The sequence below is a fragment of the Metopolophium dirhodum genome, chromosome 1 (genome assembly GCF_019925205.1).
Source record: "Metopolophium dirhodum isolate CAU chromosome 1, ASM1992520v1, whole genome shotgun sequence".
NCBI lineage: Eukaryota > Metazoa > Arthropoda > Insecta > Hemiptera > Aphididae > Metopolophium > Metopolophium dirhodum.
The window spans coordinates 42,619,852-42,634,646 of NC_083560.1; the positions used below are offsets into that span (position 1 = coordinate 42,619,852).

The window sequence follows — 14,795 nt, forward strand, 5'->3', positions numbered from 1 at the left end:
CAATATGTACATATTTGTTTATGTATATAAAATAATATTTACTTAAAAAATGTGAAACATTTTAATTTTTTTTTAAATAATTTATTATATTTTAAAAAAACTAGTTATACTTACAGAATTAGCTAGTTATGTAACAAAAAATATATATTGTCATGACAAAACAATAAAATATAAACTTTACAATTTATATACAGACACCTGATCATAACTTGGATTTTGCAAAATAATTTAATTAGACAAAACAAAAAAAAAAAAGTTAAAAATAGTCCTTAATTAATAACTATTTCAACTTTTAAATTACATCTAAGTAATTATAGGTTTATTTAAAACTATTTATTATTAAAATAATGTTTGTAATAAAATTAAAAATTATTATATCCAATGTTCAATAATGTTACAAGTTGAGTCTCAAATCACCATATTTATAATCACAATACATAATTTTCGATATTCATTTAAGACTGATCGATGTCTTAAAAAAAAAAATACAATACAAAATAAATATTATAAGCAAATATGAATGCCACCACATAACTTAATCACAACAAAAACCTTTCGTAAGCTACGTGTAAAAATGGCTAAATAAAAAAATATAAGATCTTTAAGCACTATAAATATGTGATATCATGAATAAGTACTAATTATATTGAACTTATTTTGTTTCAATAATTTATTTACTTGGCGAAGAATTATTTCTTAAAAGAAACAAAGTGTGATGAACAAAATAATTAAGGCGAAGGACTATTAAAATATGACTGATTATTATTTAAAAAATATTATTATTAATATTAATATACTATTCTAAATAATTCCTCGCCAAGTAGATAAATTATTGAAACAAAATAAGTTTACTTAAATTCAATATACTTAGCGTTTATTCATGATATCACATCTTCATAGTGCATAAAGATCTTATATTTTTTTTACTTAGCCATTTTTACACATAGTTTACGAAGGGTTTTTGTTATGATATCACTAATTTTAATAGTTATTAAATATTGAGTATTTACACAATAATCTATAAGAACGGTAATATTGTTGGTAATATTGGCAATGCTGATGCGACAACGACGACGGCTACCGTGGTTCTGAATTTAATATAAATTTCCATTAAAAAATTCACACTTTTTCATTTATACATTAGAAAATTAGTTATGTCATATAACAAATTTGCCTGTATTTTGCACAGTTTAAATAGGTAACTCCTGCTTCGGTATACTATACACACACCGTCGTGCAGTTTTTTTTTTTTCTTAGCTGGATCACTAACCTGAAATAAAATGTTTACATTTATATTAACATACTTTAAGGTATTAAAACTTTTTTTTTAAATTAAATCATATCAAAATTGTATCGTATGCTACAATATTAACTTTTCTATTGTGTACTTACTTGATTTTCCGGTTGGTTTTGCAGTAATGTAAAAGAGGGATTTAAAATGTTTGTTTTGCTTTGCATTGGAGAACCCAAATTAATGCTTACAACCAACTGTCTCGACAGTTCATTTTGAAATGTCTTCTACTTGGACTCAAGTCCAAATTGTATCTATATTAAATCAATATACTTCATTAATATTGAATATCTAATATTATAATTATACAACAATTTATTAAATCAAATTGTATATAAATATTAAAATTCTGAAAACAAACAATTAGAGTTTATCAGTTAAAGTATATTTTATTAGTTTAACAAATAATTGAGTATGAAAAACTGTATCTACAATTATCATGCCTAAAATCTTTTATTTTTATGAATTTTGAGAAATCTTAAGAGTAAAATTAATTATTACAAAAATTATAGAGGATAATATTTTTGAGGAAATGACATAGATTTTATATTTTATTGTTATTTGACTTTCAAAATAAACAATAATTGTTGTCAATTTAAATATTGTTTAAATTATTTTGAGAAAATATTTAGACAAATCAATATATCATACCTTCAAAAATATTTTCTTTATTGTTTTTGTAATGAGTGATTTTACTCTAAGATTACTTAAAAACATAAAAAAAAAATGATTCTGTGTAAATGTATTTTTTCTATGCTGCGCATGTCAGAGAGAGAAAACAAATAGTGCACTGATATCCTCTTAATAAAATGAAGTAAAATAAATGAAAGATTTGAAAAGCAAAAAACAAATATATTTACCTCCAAAACATGTTCCTGTTGGCAACATCACACACCACTTAGACTGGTACGACTATGCTGGTTTAGAACGTGTTATAAAATCAATGCTTAGTGTCATGGTACACCCAGGTTAAATCGTTGTTGTTGGCAAAGAAGTGTAAACAGAAATGGAGTCTTCTCCGTTGAACTGAAGAGTACGACCGAGTGACCACTTCAAGACACCATTGTTCTTGCCTTCCCCAGATTTAGTGAACCTGTAATGAACACAACAAATAAAATAAAGTTAATAAAATATAATATTATCATTAAATATATAATTATAAAATATTACCTCAGGAGAGTCTTGTTTCAATTTACCAGTTAAAATTACAGTAATTTAACAAATAGTTTGATAAATCAATGGTTGATTCTAAACTTATTCGTCAACCTTCCAAAGTTGCCTTCGTTAAGAACTAATTTTTGTTTATAAATCTCTTACTCATTTAACCAAGTTGAAATCATTCTTAACGTCTATGGAAAGATAACTGTTTTAATCAACAAATATTATTTTACAGATAGCCAAAACTAAATGTAGAACTCTGTGTAAAATCTACAAGAAAAAATAAAACTAAAAACGGTTCGATGCTAACACAATCGTTCAAATACTACTACTAAAATGCTTTACAACTTTGGTTAGAACAGTTTATCTGAAACGCAAATTAATGATTTAGTTCTAATAAAAATTTAATTATAAGTACACTTTGCATTCAACATAAATTCACAGGTTGTGCATGAACATAAACAACCTGTAAATCTTTGCCATTTTTTTTTTAATGCCTTTAGCTGAATATCAGCGGTTTGGGGCATCAAACATATTATTTAAGGTAATAGAAAATAATTCACTTTCATGGGAATCTTGAAAAGCTTTTAATCTTTTTTCTCTACAAAACTTCATGCCTGCTGTTACAGAAGAACTAACTATAAATAAAGTATAAATAGTTTTACCTGAGCATACTTAACCTTCATCTTTGAAAAATTATTGAGCTCAAAATGATGTTTTGTCAACTTAGGATAAACCTTTAAAAGTGATTGTGCTTCATTTAAAAATAAATTATGGAAATCACTCCATTATATGTATGGTTTTGACGAATGTATCTATTAAAAAATAAAAGTATTCATTGTTATTATACATACTTATTACTTATTGGTAATTATTTACTCATAACTGATTATTACTGAACAAACGATTGTATGTAGTTTTCATTGAATGCAGTACATCAGCAAATACAAAAACTTGACGCGTATTATTAAAATATTTTTCAAAATAGTTTTTAAATCCTTCAATACTTGGACATATTCCTAGTTCTTTCCACATAGATTTATTGGTACTGGCTCCATCGCTTGTAAGCCCAACAACTTGAATACCAGCATCCTCGAGTAACATTATTTCCTTGATGACTAGCTTCGCCAAATCAATGCGTATTGGAAAAAAAATATTGAAATTAAGAAAATAAAATTCAAATAGATATGCATCACCTTTAACTGACCCTTTCGAAGTAAACACTGCAATTGGCTGTGCAAAATGTTCAACTAAGCTTTGCCACATTAGCACAAGTCCATGATTAGCTTCATCAGCTTCTTTACAATATTTTTTTTACTTCATATCCAAAATCTTCAAGACTTCAGGATTTACTATTTACAGCTATACTTGATATTTAAAAAAATTCATCTGAAACAAGTATACCCTTTTTCTGATAATCTATTTTGATAAAAAATTTCTTTTTAAATAATTTGAAAAAATTAAAGTCAAAACCACAAACAATTTGTATGGCCAATAAGTGTTTTCTTATAGTATTCACACATGGAAGTGGTATTATATTTGGTCTTCTTAAAAAATTGTATCCACTTGGTGATCTACATTATTGAAATCAATTAATGGTATCGTTAAAATTTAATATTTTTTTTGATTTAATACAAATGGTAATTTAGATAAAATGATTTACCTGATTTGGAACAACAGACACAACATCATCCAATTTTTATTGTACCTGCATCCTTTGGAATTGTTTGTTTTGGTTGAGGCAAAAATGTGTTTAATAAGTTCATACTGTATAACATTCAAACCAGAATTCGCAAATGACTGCTGTAAAGAATTATCTTAAACATTTCGCACCTGAAGATGCACATGACTTAAAGCATTTTTCAACCTTTTTATTTCTATTATGGCTCTATTATTTATTTTTTTGATATTTTTTTGTGATAACTGTAAAATCTTGATGCACTTTTGTTTTCTTGGGAGTAATAACTTTCAACTGGTTTATTATGTTTTATCCTTAATAGTTTTTGCATCATGGAATAATACAGTTTCATACACAAATTACAAATACCACTAACAGAAACAAACAAATTTATTAAAATCATATAATGTATAACCACATCCTAAAATTAAATCATATAAATAATCAAACTTTTGAAATATACCTTATTTCATAAGATGCAATTTTAGTGCCGTAAATAATGAAGAGATTCAATATATTGATCTGGACTAAATGTGTAATTATCTTTTTGAAAATTGTCTTTATTAGTAAAACCATGGCACACCTTCAATTTTTAAAAAATACTTTAAATGTTGTCAAGATCATCAAGAGTTGTTAGTTCAACGGTACTTAAAATGTTACTCATACCAAATAGTTCTCCATTTAAACAAAAATATTTATTAGAATCTGTAATGTAAAAATGTAATCATAAAAACTGAGATTTAAATTTAATTAAAATAATATTTCAATGTCAATATGCAATCATAATATATTTACTAATACATTATGGTGTTGATGACATTTATAATATAAGACAAATTAGATTGGATTAGACTAACCTCCAGAAACAACTAATGGTTTTTCAATGAGCGATTGTAATTTATACCACATAAAGGTTATGCTAGTATTTTGATATGCTGTTATCATTACTTGGGGGTCCAACAATTTTGGCTATACAGTATATTCAGGGGTTAAAGTGGAAAACAATTCCAGAGGGGACTAATGTCTCCATATAGTTTTAAGGGTTCCATATACAATTTTATGTATAAAATCTTAATTTATTAAAGGGGACGCTTTTTAACTGCCGTCAGAGGTAGGGGGACTGAGTCCTCCTGTGTCCTCCCCCCCCCACTTTAAAATCTGGGCATAAAGTTATAAATATAACACTAAACCCGTATAAATATTTTTTGAATAATAAAATAATAATAGCATTTTGTAAAACGATTAATATTAAAGGGGGAATAGTACAAAATTATTCAGATAAATTTGGACTCTTCTAAAGATGGCATGGAATTCGGACAGACACCTCCAAGAGATGGCAAGCAATTATGACAGATCCCTCCAAAAGACGGCATGCAATTTGGACAATTTTCTTTTTTTTTGGTATGCTAAAGATTTGGTACCTTTACAGAACTGGATATAGCGGTGGTTTTCCTAAAAACCAATATTAGCTATTGAGCAAAAATAGAAGTGAATAAACTATTGGTATTTACCAGTTTTAAAATGAATTGAACAAATGCACATATTGTTTAATTGTTTCTCAAGTACATAGTTTTTTTTTTTTATTGATTTAGATCATGTCATACGCTGAGCTATCATTTTTGGTTTTAAATTAGAACAAACGTTACCTTTCAATTACATTCCAGGAAATCGATAAAATGACAGTGACTTGTCAACAGATTTGTTTACACGACCAAACAACGCACATACTGTCGATGGTTGGAATTATGAAAAAATGAAATGACTAACCGACTTCAAATAAAGTTTAATAATTGAAAGTTGTATATATTAATAATAATATAATATATTTTTCGTAATGCTTTTCGTTCGTTTTTTGAACCACCGTTGGTGATAATAACTAATTGATAAGGGTATAAAACTGATCAAATCGATTCCGTTATAATATATCCATGGATATTGAAGAGTGGATAGGCCATGGCTATAATAATAAAATAGAGGGCTATATGTCGGAATGGGGAAGAGATAAGGACTGTTATCATTGCCTCTCATTCTGGCGGAGGTCTTATCATAATATACTACCACAGATATATATAATAAGATATATACATATATATATTTTATATTCTTATATATATATCTGTGTATACCACACGATCTAAGATAACCTCAAAATAATTTCATGTTCGTTCCCGTACGGTAAGCACAATATTATTAATGCCTCTCCATTCTTTATTATTCTCGTAAAATTGTTGTTCTCTATGTCTATGATTATTCATTAACATGTCGGTAGCACGCGGCTCCGGCGTATAGATAATAGAATAATAGTATCATTATTATTACATAATCCGTGGTCGTGCAGCATGTGCATTTGACTTATCTTGTTATTCTTTTTTTTCCGATTGAACGAACGTGTTACTACCTCATTTCGTATTTCAAACGCGATTCAAATTTATCTTTTTCGTATTATAATAATGGATTACGATCGCTGATTGCAATATATCGTTAATGTAATAGAACATCTATCAATACCTATTTATCAAGTAAAGACATTTCTCAACGTCGTTATTTCTTACAACAACAAGACGATTTCATTGGCCCTACCCTATAACGTGCATAGGAAGTAAGTCGTAAGTAGGTAATTAGTATTTCTAACATAATTTTATAAGTGGTGTTTGCTGTTTGTCGTTTGATGTATAAACAAATCATTACTACTACATTTCTTATGAGCCTTTTCACTGCTGCACTATTTATGCTCTGCAACTTGTCTCCTATAAATATGATAATAATATTATAAAATAAAGGAACGTAATAGTACGTCTGGAGCAGTGAAGGGGTTTGTTACTTACTGCAAATTATTAAATACCTGATGAATAGTATTATTAGCAATGTCTCTATATGAAACAACTCTTACATACTACTAAATAGTAATTTCTAATTGACGTAGGTTACCTATCATAAAAAAATATGGTAGGTACCTACTTTTCTGTTATCCCTACTACCGTGAGTCAATTCTGTTATCTCGACTACCTACCTCGCTGATGCTGATTTAGATAAAATCGATAATAAATCATAGACATGGATTTAAAATATAAATATAAAGATACCTACCCAACACAGTTTATATTTTAATCTTACATAGATCTTTTTTTATCATAATTACTTTTTTGGAGCCTGAATATATCATTTTTACGATATTCTATATTTACCTAGTAGTAATTCATCGAATTCAACAAGACGTTAAAGCACTAAGCAGTCACCTACCTACAAAAGTTATGGGGTATTTACTCCAGTAGCCATACGTGTTCGGCACCACTGAACTAGGCCTAGTTTAATGCACCGTCTGCTCAGAATCGTTTTTTGTATCCAATGACTTATCAATGAATTCAAATATAACACATCCGCATTACAATGACATACTCGACAACTACTGTACAGCAGAGCGGTACCCACTTGTCCACCTTTTTTTTTTATATATAGGTTTATATTTAAGAACTTGATGATTTTATAAGAATTTTTAATTTGGCGTTATGTGATAATTTTGATGATTTTATGTTTTATATTATAACTCTCCACTACTGTGATAATTTATGTGATAATTGATAATAAACGTTATATAGGTTCTAATATACATTATTATAAAAATAGCAATTTATGTGTATTATGTATTAAAATACGGAACTATCGTGATAATACTACAGAAGTCACTAGTCAAGATAACAGAATTGAGTAGTCGTGGTGGTCGCTGCATCGAGCGGTAGTAGGGATAACAGAAAAGTACCGAAAATATTATGTTATTGTAATTGGTAAAAGTTAGTTAATTTATCGAGTTTTTTTAGTTTTTAATCATATAATTATTTTTATTGGATTTATAAAAAATGTGTTATTATTAAATGTGTTTTGTCTAATAATTACCACTTTTAAACAATTTCAATATTATTGTATGTCTTACAAAAAAATAATATACAAACACATTAAAACTCTTGTATATTAATAATCAGATTATAAATAAACCAATAGAATACAATTCGATTAAAAATACTCAAACAATATTTTGGTAATTTACTAGTTCTTAAAATATTAGTATATAACTTTATATCTATTTTGTATCTGTCTTATAAATTATATTTATTTTTATATTTAATATTATTTTTATATTTGTGTTGTGAATTTGTTTAAGGATCATTTATATTAATAACAATGCCTAAGAATAAGCAAATTAATTATGAAGAACCTATACCCAAGAGACCTCACAGAAACATGGTTAGTGTTTATTTACTAAATTATATGACGTTACTTTCAATTGGTTTTTTTTTATTATAGAAAGCAAAAATAGTATTTGATCCATCTGATACTCATATACCAAAGAAGAGAAGTAAACATTCTTATACAAATAAAAAACCCATGGAAGCAACTACTATAAAAAAAACTACAAATGATGGAAGAAAACAAAAAGATACAACAAAGTCAAAATGTCCCTCGGTTACTGATGTAACTGAATTATTGGATTGTATGTCAACTGAAATCAATACTATATCTCAAATACATTCACCAATACAACTTCAAGTAAAACGGGTTACTCCTAAAGTAACTCTGGATACATCAAAAAATTGTTGTATTTGTTCAAAAATTTTAGGAAAGACAGAATTAATTGATTGTCCAATTTGTTTCATCAAAGGTAATAATAATTGTAATAGATAAATTCATTTTTTTTTTTATTATTTTTACAAGTGTTTAATAATTTTTTTTATAGTTCATAAACACTGTTTAGTAGTCAGTGAGCCCATGTGGAAATTTAAACTGGATATGGGTCCTTGGTTCTGTAAACAATGCAGAAAACATAATTGTCACAAATGTCTCAGAGATGAATCCCAGTCGGTGAGCTCAATAAAAATAATAATTTTATTAATAAATAAAAACTCAACTTTTACATTTCTTTAGGAGATACTGCGTCGCTGCATAACTTGTGAAGTTGGTTTACATATAATTTGTTATGAGTCATATGAAATTAAGCCATTACATAAATTGGAAACTGATATGTATGTATGTATTCCTTGCATGACTTTGGCGACTCAAATAAACCCAGAAGAAGAAGAAGACGTAGTAGAAGCAGTACAATTTGATGTTGATGGTAAGACTGGACCATTCAAATATATTATACCTAATTATGAACCATATATAAATGTAATTAACTATGTATTTAGATAATGTCAAGTCATGCCCCTCAAGTATTGTGTCCATATCATCTGACAGTGATGATACAGGTTCAGAAAGTAATACTTCTGATAATTCATCAGAATATTATAAATATGATAAACCTCAAATCCCAAATATATCAAAATGGACTAAAAAACAAGTGTTTGAATATTTATCAGAGAAATTACCCAAAGAAACTGCTCATCAAATAATTAAATATGTAAGATATTATTAATTAATTTATAAAAAATAATATTTTCATTGATAATGAATATTATTGATCTCCAACTGGGGTGCAAAATACACTCCACTAAATCTACTAGAAATCCTGGTGATTATATCCAGAACTGACTAGTCGGCCAGGTTATAAGATATGCCGTCAAGTCTGGATACTAATACCAGGACCACTAGCAGATTTAGCGTAGCGTATTTTATACCCAGTTGAACATCAATAGCATTCATAATCAATAGTTGTACTTTGTACAATCTATAATTTATATTGAAAAAGGTAGGCATGTGGGTACCAATTTGCTGCACAGTAGATGTGTTGAGTGAATCACTGTACTGGTATGTTAAATTTTAATTTAATGGTTTATCATTGTTTACAAAAAACTATTCTGAATGGAGAGTCTGCCAGTCTATAATATATTTCAAGTATATTTCATGATATGTTTTTTGAAATTGCTATTAGAGTAACTTGTTTTACTATTAGTATCACAATAGGTTGATCTATGTTTTGCCGAAAATATTTCATTTATAATAGAGTATGTTTCTATTATATTATATCAATTAAATTTTTTAGTCAATACTTATGGTTGAACCGTGTGAATAAGATCATAGTATATATAGGTAGTTTACAATTAATCTAAATATTTTGAAAATGTCATTGTATACTTTTTGGCTATAGCAAAATTTTTAAATTTATGATATACATAAAAGTTTTTAATCTCCAAAAATAATATTTTTGGATTACAACAAAATAACTAACATTGTTTAAATATATACAATTTTATCAAAATTTGGTTTTAAAATGTCTGAAAAAAAAACTAGTGCGGTGGTAGAACTAATGTGCGCTGCGATCAAGCATCGTTTGACGTCACATGCTTCTGAATAGGTATGGAACCTAACCTATAACTCCCACACAAACCTATTTGCTCGTGTTAGGGTAAAAAAAAATTGTAAAATCTATACATTTATTGCATTGATTTGCCCAAAATCTAAAATAGGTTACATTGTACTAACGAGTTTTCTATAATTTTAGGATTTAGATGGCCAAGCTCTACTTTTACTTCAACGGACCGATATCGTATCAAACATGGGTTTGAAACTTGGACATGCCCTGGCACTTTACAAACAAGTACGAATTTTACAATCGCAAAGTACATTATGTCGCATATTTTGGGAATAATTATTATTACACCTAATATCTACTTATTGTTGGATAATATAAAAAAGTTGTTTGTAATATTTTTTTACAAATTATACTTATAGTTAGTTTGAAACCTGTCTTTTAAAAATGTTTGAAATATTAATGCAAATATACATTATTCAATATACTTTGTGAATATGCCCCACTATAAACATAAACATAATAATTTGATTATATATTTAAATTTAAAAAAAACTTGTAATAGTTCACTGTAGGTACACAAAAATATGTAATCAACAATAATATACTTCTATATTTTATATAATATATTTAATAAATACTACCTTCAACCTAATTGTATTTGTAATTAATAGTATCATCTATGATAACGGTCCTTCGTGGTTTGTAATTAATAATTTGTATAATTATTATATTTATATATTATATAAACACTTTTTTGAGGACGTGATACCCGCATGTGTGGTTTCCGTCTTACAAGTGTATAACACACCTAATTTCACCTTCAGCATAACACGTGTACCTCCGTAAAAGATAGTTTATAATGTTAATACTTATATACTATAGCTACTATAGAATATATATTATATAATTACTTACAAAGTGGATTGATATCAATCCACCTTGCCTATTTATATACTATTTCTATTTCTTTATGTCTATGAACGTACTGATATAAAATCAATAATAAAAAAAAAAGGCTGACGGGAGGAGCCATAGCCCCTCTTTCTACGCCACTGGGTTGAGTTGCAAGTCACAAAAAATCCAAAAAATACTTTCGAAACCATAATTTTTGCAAACAAGAAAAAAGTTGTGGAGATATTACAAAATAATAGAACCGAGAAAAATACCATTTATTAATTGGGGGGGGGGGGGGGGTGCTTAGGAACTATGTTATAGAACTCCTCAATTTTTTTGTTTGTGGTGCAATTTTTAAAAGTGTAAAAATATATGTTCAATGTTTGTATATGTTTCTTTTTTTTATTTTCTTGGTTCACTTCTAGTATTGATGAAGTTATGAATTAATTAGTTCTATATTATGCAACTTTATCTGTTTTGAGATGTATTTTGTCATTTATTATTTTTTTAGATATGATAAGAACTTATATTTCGTTTATTTGTAACATAACTTTCTATCTACATCATATGCTTGCTTAAGGAGATCGCAGCACACGTATTTTTTATACGTTTTAGACTAATAAGCGGTGGTAAATTACAAATATTTCGGGATGTCAGTTTTTAATTTTTTATACATGTATGAACTCTTTGACTAAATATCTAGGCTTTTTAGGAAGTCGATTTTGAATTTTGAATCCCATAAAATAATTGCATCACATTTGTATTTATTTTGGGCACATCTGATTTTAAATCAAAAATGTAATTCCTATAAAGAGCATATAGCTTGTAAATTAAACCAGTTTTTTCAAAATCACAATCGACCTTCAGGAAGTATGTTTAATTTACTAGTTTTCACTAGTTATGCAAACAAAAATATATTTCATTTTTCATACAAAAAATTGTCAACTCCAAATACCGTCTTTGCTGACTCGAAAAAAAATTTAAAACTGGAGCAATAATAACGAATTCAAATCTAAAATAATTTTTTCCTGTAAATCAAATACATATTATGCATGTTTAGTCTAAAAACAAATGCAATATATATTTAGATATATGTATATTATTATTTATCAAAAAGGTTAGTTATCTTAAGAATATGATTTTTGTTAAAATGTTAGTAAAGGTAAAAAGTAAAAAATAAAATTAATAATTCCACCAGGTACCAAAGGTTTATATTCTATAAAATATTATAAAAATAATAACAATAATTGTGGATTATACATTAATTATACGGCGTGCTTTAGAGTTTCCCAATTTTCTATCATTGTTCTCATGTCAATCTCATCCAGAATATCCTTGGATGAGTTTAGTACCATAAGATTGTCTAATCGTTCATCAGTCATTGTTATTCGTAAATGGTTTTTTACAAACTTAAGAATACTGAATTCTCTTTTGTTGGTCGCTGTAGAGACGAGTGATGTATGTGCTAAGCGACATAAAGCATTAGCTAATGGTATAAAAGTTTTCAACTTATTACTTGATTCTATGATTGACTTTTACGTGTTATCTGTGTTAAGTCTTAATATTTTTATTTCACTCAGAATTCCATCAAAATCAGTAGACATATCAGAACCTGGAGGAAATAAATAAAAAGCTTTCTTTATATCTTTTAATGTAATGGTCGATTTTAATGGAACTGATTAAATATGGTAGATAGGTTGCACCATAGAAAGACAAGACTTAAAATTTTCTGCCATCAAATTTATTAAAGTATCTAAAACTTGACTAAATTCTTTTCAATAAAATGATTCTAATGTGAAATCAGCTTGAGTACCTATTGGAATTGAAATCAATCTTCTTGGGATTCAACCGTTTTCTATGATGTCTCTGAAAATCAATCATCTATAATTTTTAGTAAAGATGAAAGTTTACCTACACAATCAATCCAAGATTCAGTGTTTTCATTATGATTATTAATATCTTTAGTATCAAGGTCATTTTCATTTTCTTTATTGCTTAAAACAGCACAATCATCCTATAAATTTAACAAAATTAAAAATTATAATAAAACTGTCTACCTAGACACCTAGTTACTTAGTGTTTTAAAATATTTTAATTTCCTAATTTATAACAACATTTTATATAAAATTTATTAAAATAACTATGTTTTATACCAATTATTTTGTTTGGATATTGTAAGGATTTTACGATAATATTAATTGAACTATACTCTGATCTATGTTATGTAAATTTTAACCTAGCTTTAATATTGATATACATTTTTTAATTATTGTAATATAGGTACCTATAAATGTAATTTTGCCGTTTAATTAGGCTAATAATACAAGTAACATTATTAATAATAAATATACTAAATTTTAAAGTTATAAAATAAAATTTGATTTAAGTGGGTATACTTTTTTTTAACAAGCAATAGCCATAGGTGTTATTAACTAAACAATTAACTGTAAACAATTGTTTTGTTATATTACAAGATTTGCATACAAAATATTTTTCAATGTACATTTTAAGGCTTAAGGAAGCCCTGGATCAAATGCCCCCTCTCTAACGCAGGCCCTGAATAGTACGTTCATATACCTCACATGACTAAGGAAATAGATATTATTAGATAATATTAGTCAAATATCAACAAATGAAGGTGTAAATAAATTATTTCATTTAAATGAGGCAAGTGTTTTTATAAATTGTAATTTTGTTTTGGAGATCACAATAATATATAATAAATAATTTTAATAATTATTGCAATAATTGGCTCTGCAAGTGTGTTGGTAGAAAAAAAATCGTACTAGAATTTTATAAAACCTTTGAGTATAGACTATGTAATTGGCAACATTTTAAAAGGTGGATAAAATTGTGTTTTTATATTAAAAAATAGAAGCCTCTTTTTTGTATGTATACTCAATGGGTTTTAGTACAGTTTTCACTAATGGATTGGTCGAGTCTCCGGGTTAATACGTCTTATTGAAAAATTAACTGGCTTGAAAAATGCCAAAATGTAAATAATATAATCTATCCGACTATTTATATCTAAATTATTTTTTTTTGAAATTTTTACAAGCAATAAACAATCTGCTGGAACAATTTGGTTTATAAAATAGTCCAAATTAGGGAAAGAAAAATTGGAAATTTCGGGAATAACTAAAAGTGCTTTTTTTACTAACTGATCAACATAGAGCCCAAAGCAGTTTGAAAAAACTTTTATTGAATCAAATCACTTTTATCCTCCTCAAAACATTTTCACGGCACACTGACCTTTTTTTTTGCACTAAATAATTAGATGAACAAAATTATTTTGAATTATAATTATAAAAGTATATTTAATTAGAAATGTATGCTTGACGGGCTAACAAATTTTTATTAATTATGTTTTTATAATTATATTATTCTTGGACGAATAGTTGAACTTTCCGAAAGACCGCGGCACCCAGTTTGAAAACCACTGGCTTAAAGTAATCATAGCTATAGACTATTAAAATTATAATGGTACCTTTTTGCCACTTCCTAGTTCCTAGTCATGTGTAGGAGCATTA

At 27.1% G+C, this 14,795-nt stretch overlaps 1 protein-coding gene and 1 pseudogene across 1 annotated transcript; one reads left to right on the forward strand and one right to left on the reverse strand.

The window, feature by feature from the left end:
• Positions 1–323: 323 nt before the first annotated feature.
• On the reverse strand, positions 324–4,390 carry LOC132936171 (uncharacterized; annotated as a pseudogene).
• Positions 4,391–6,308: 1,918 nt separating this feature from the next.
• Positions 6,309–11,013, forward strand: LOC132935029 (histone-lysine N-methyltransferase 2A-like). The gene is made up of 7 exons (XM_061001463.1): positions 6,309–6,726; positions 8,284–8,366; positions 8,427–8,781; positions 8,857–8,981; positions 9,045–9,234; positions 9,308–9,519; positions 10,561–11,013. Exons 2-7 carry the CDS (start codon positions 8,304–8,306, stop codon positions 10,705–10,707), a joined length of 1,092 nt encoding a protein of 363 aa, XP_060857446.1. The 5' UTR covers positions 6,309–6,726; positions 8,284–8,303; the 3' UTR covers positions 10,708–11,013.
• The last annotated feature ends 3,782 nt before the right edge of the window (positions 11,014–14,795 follow it).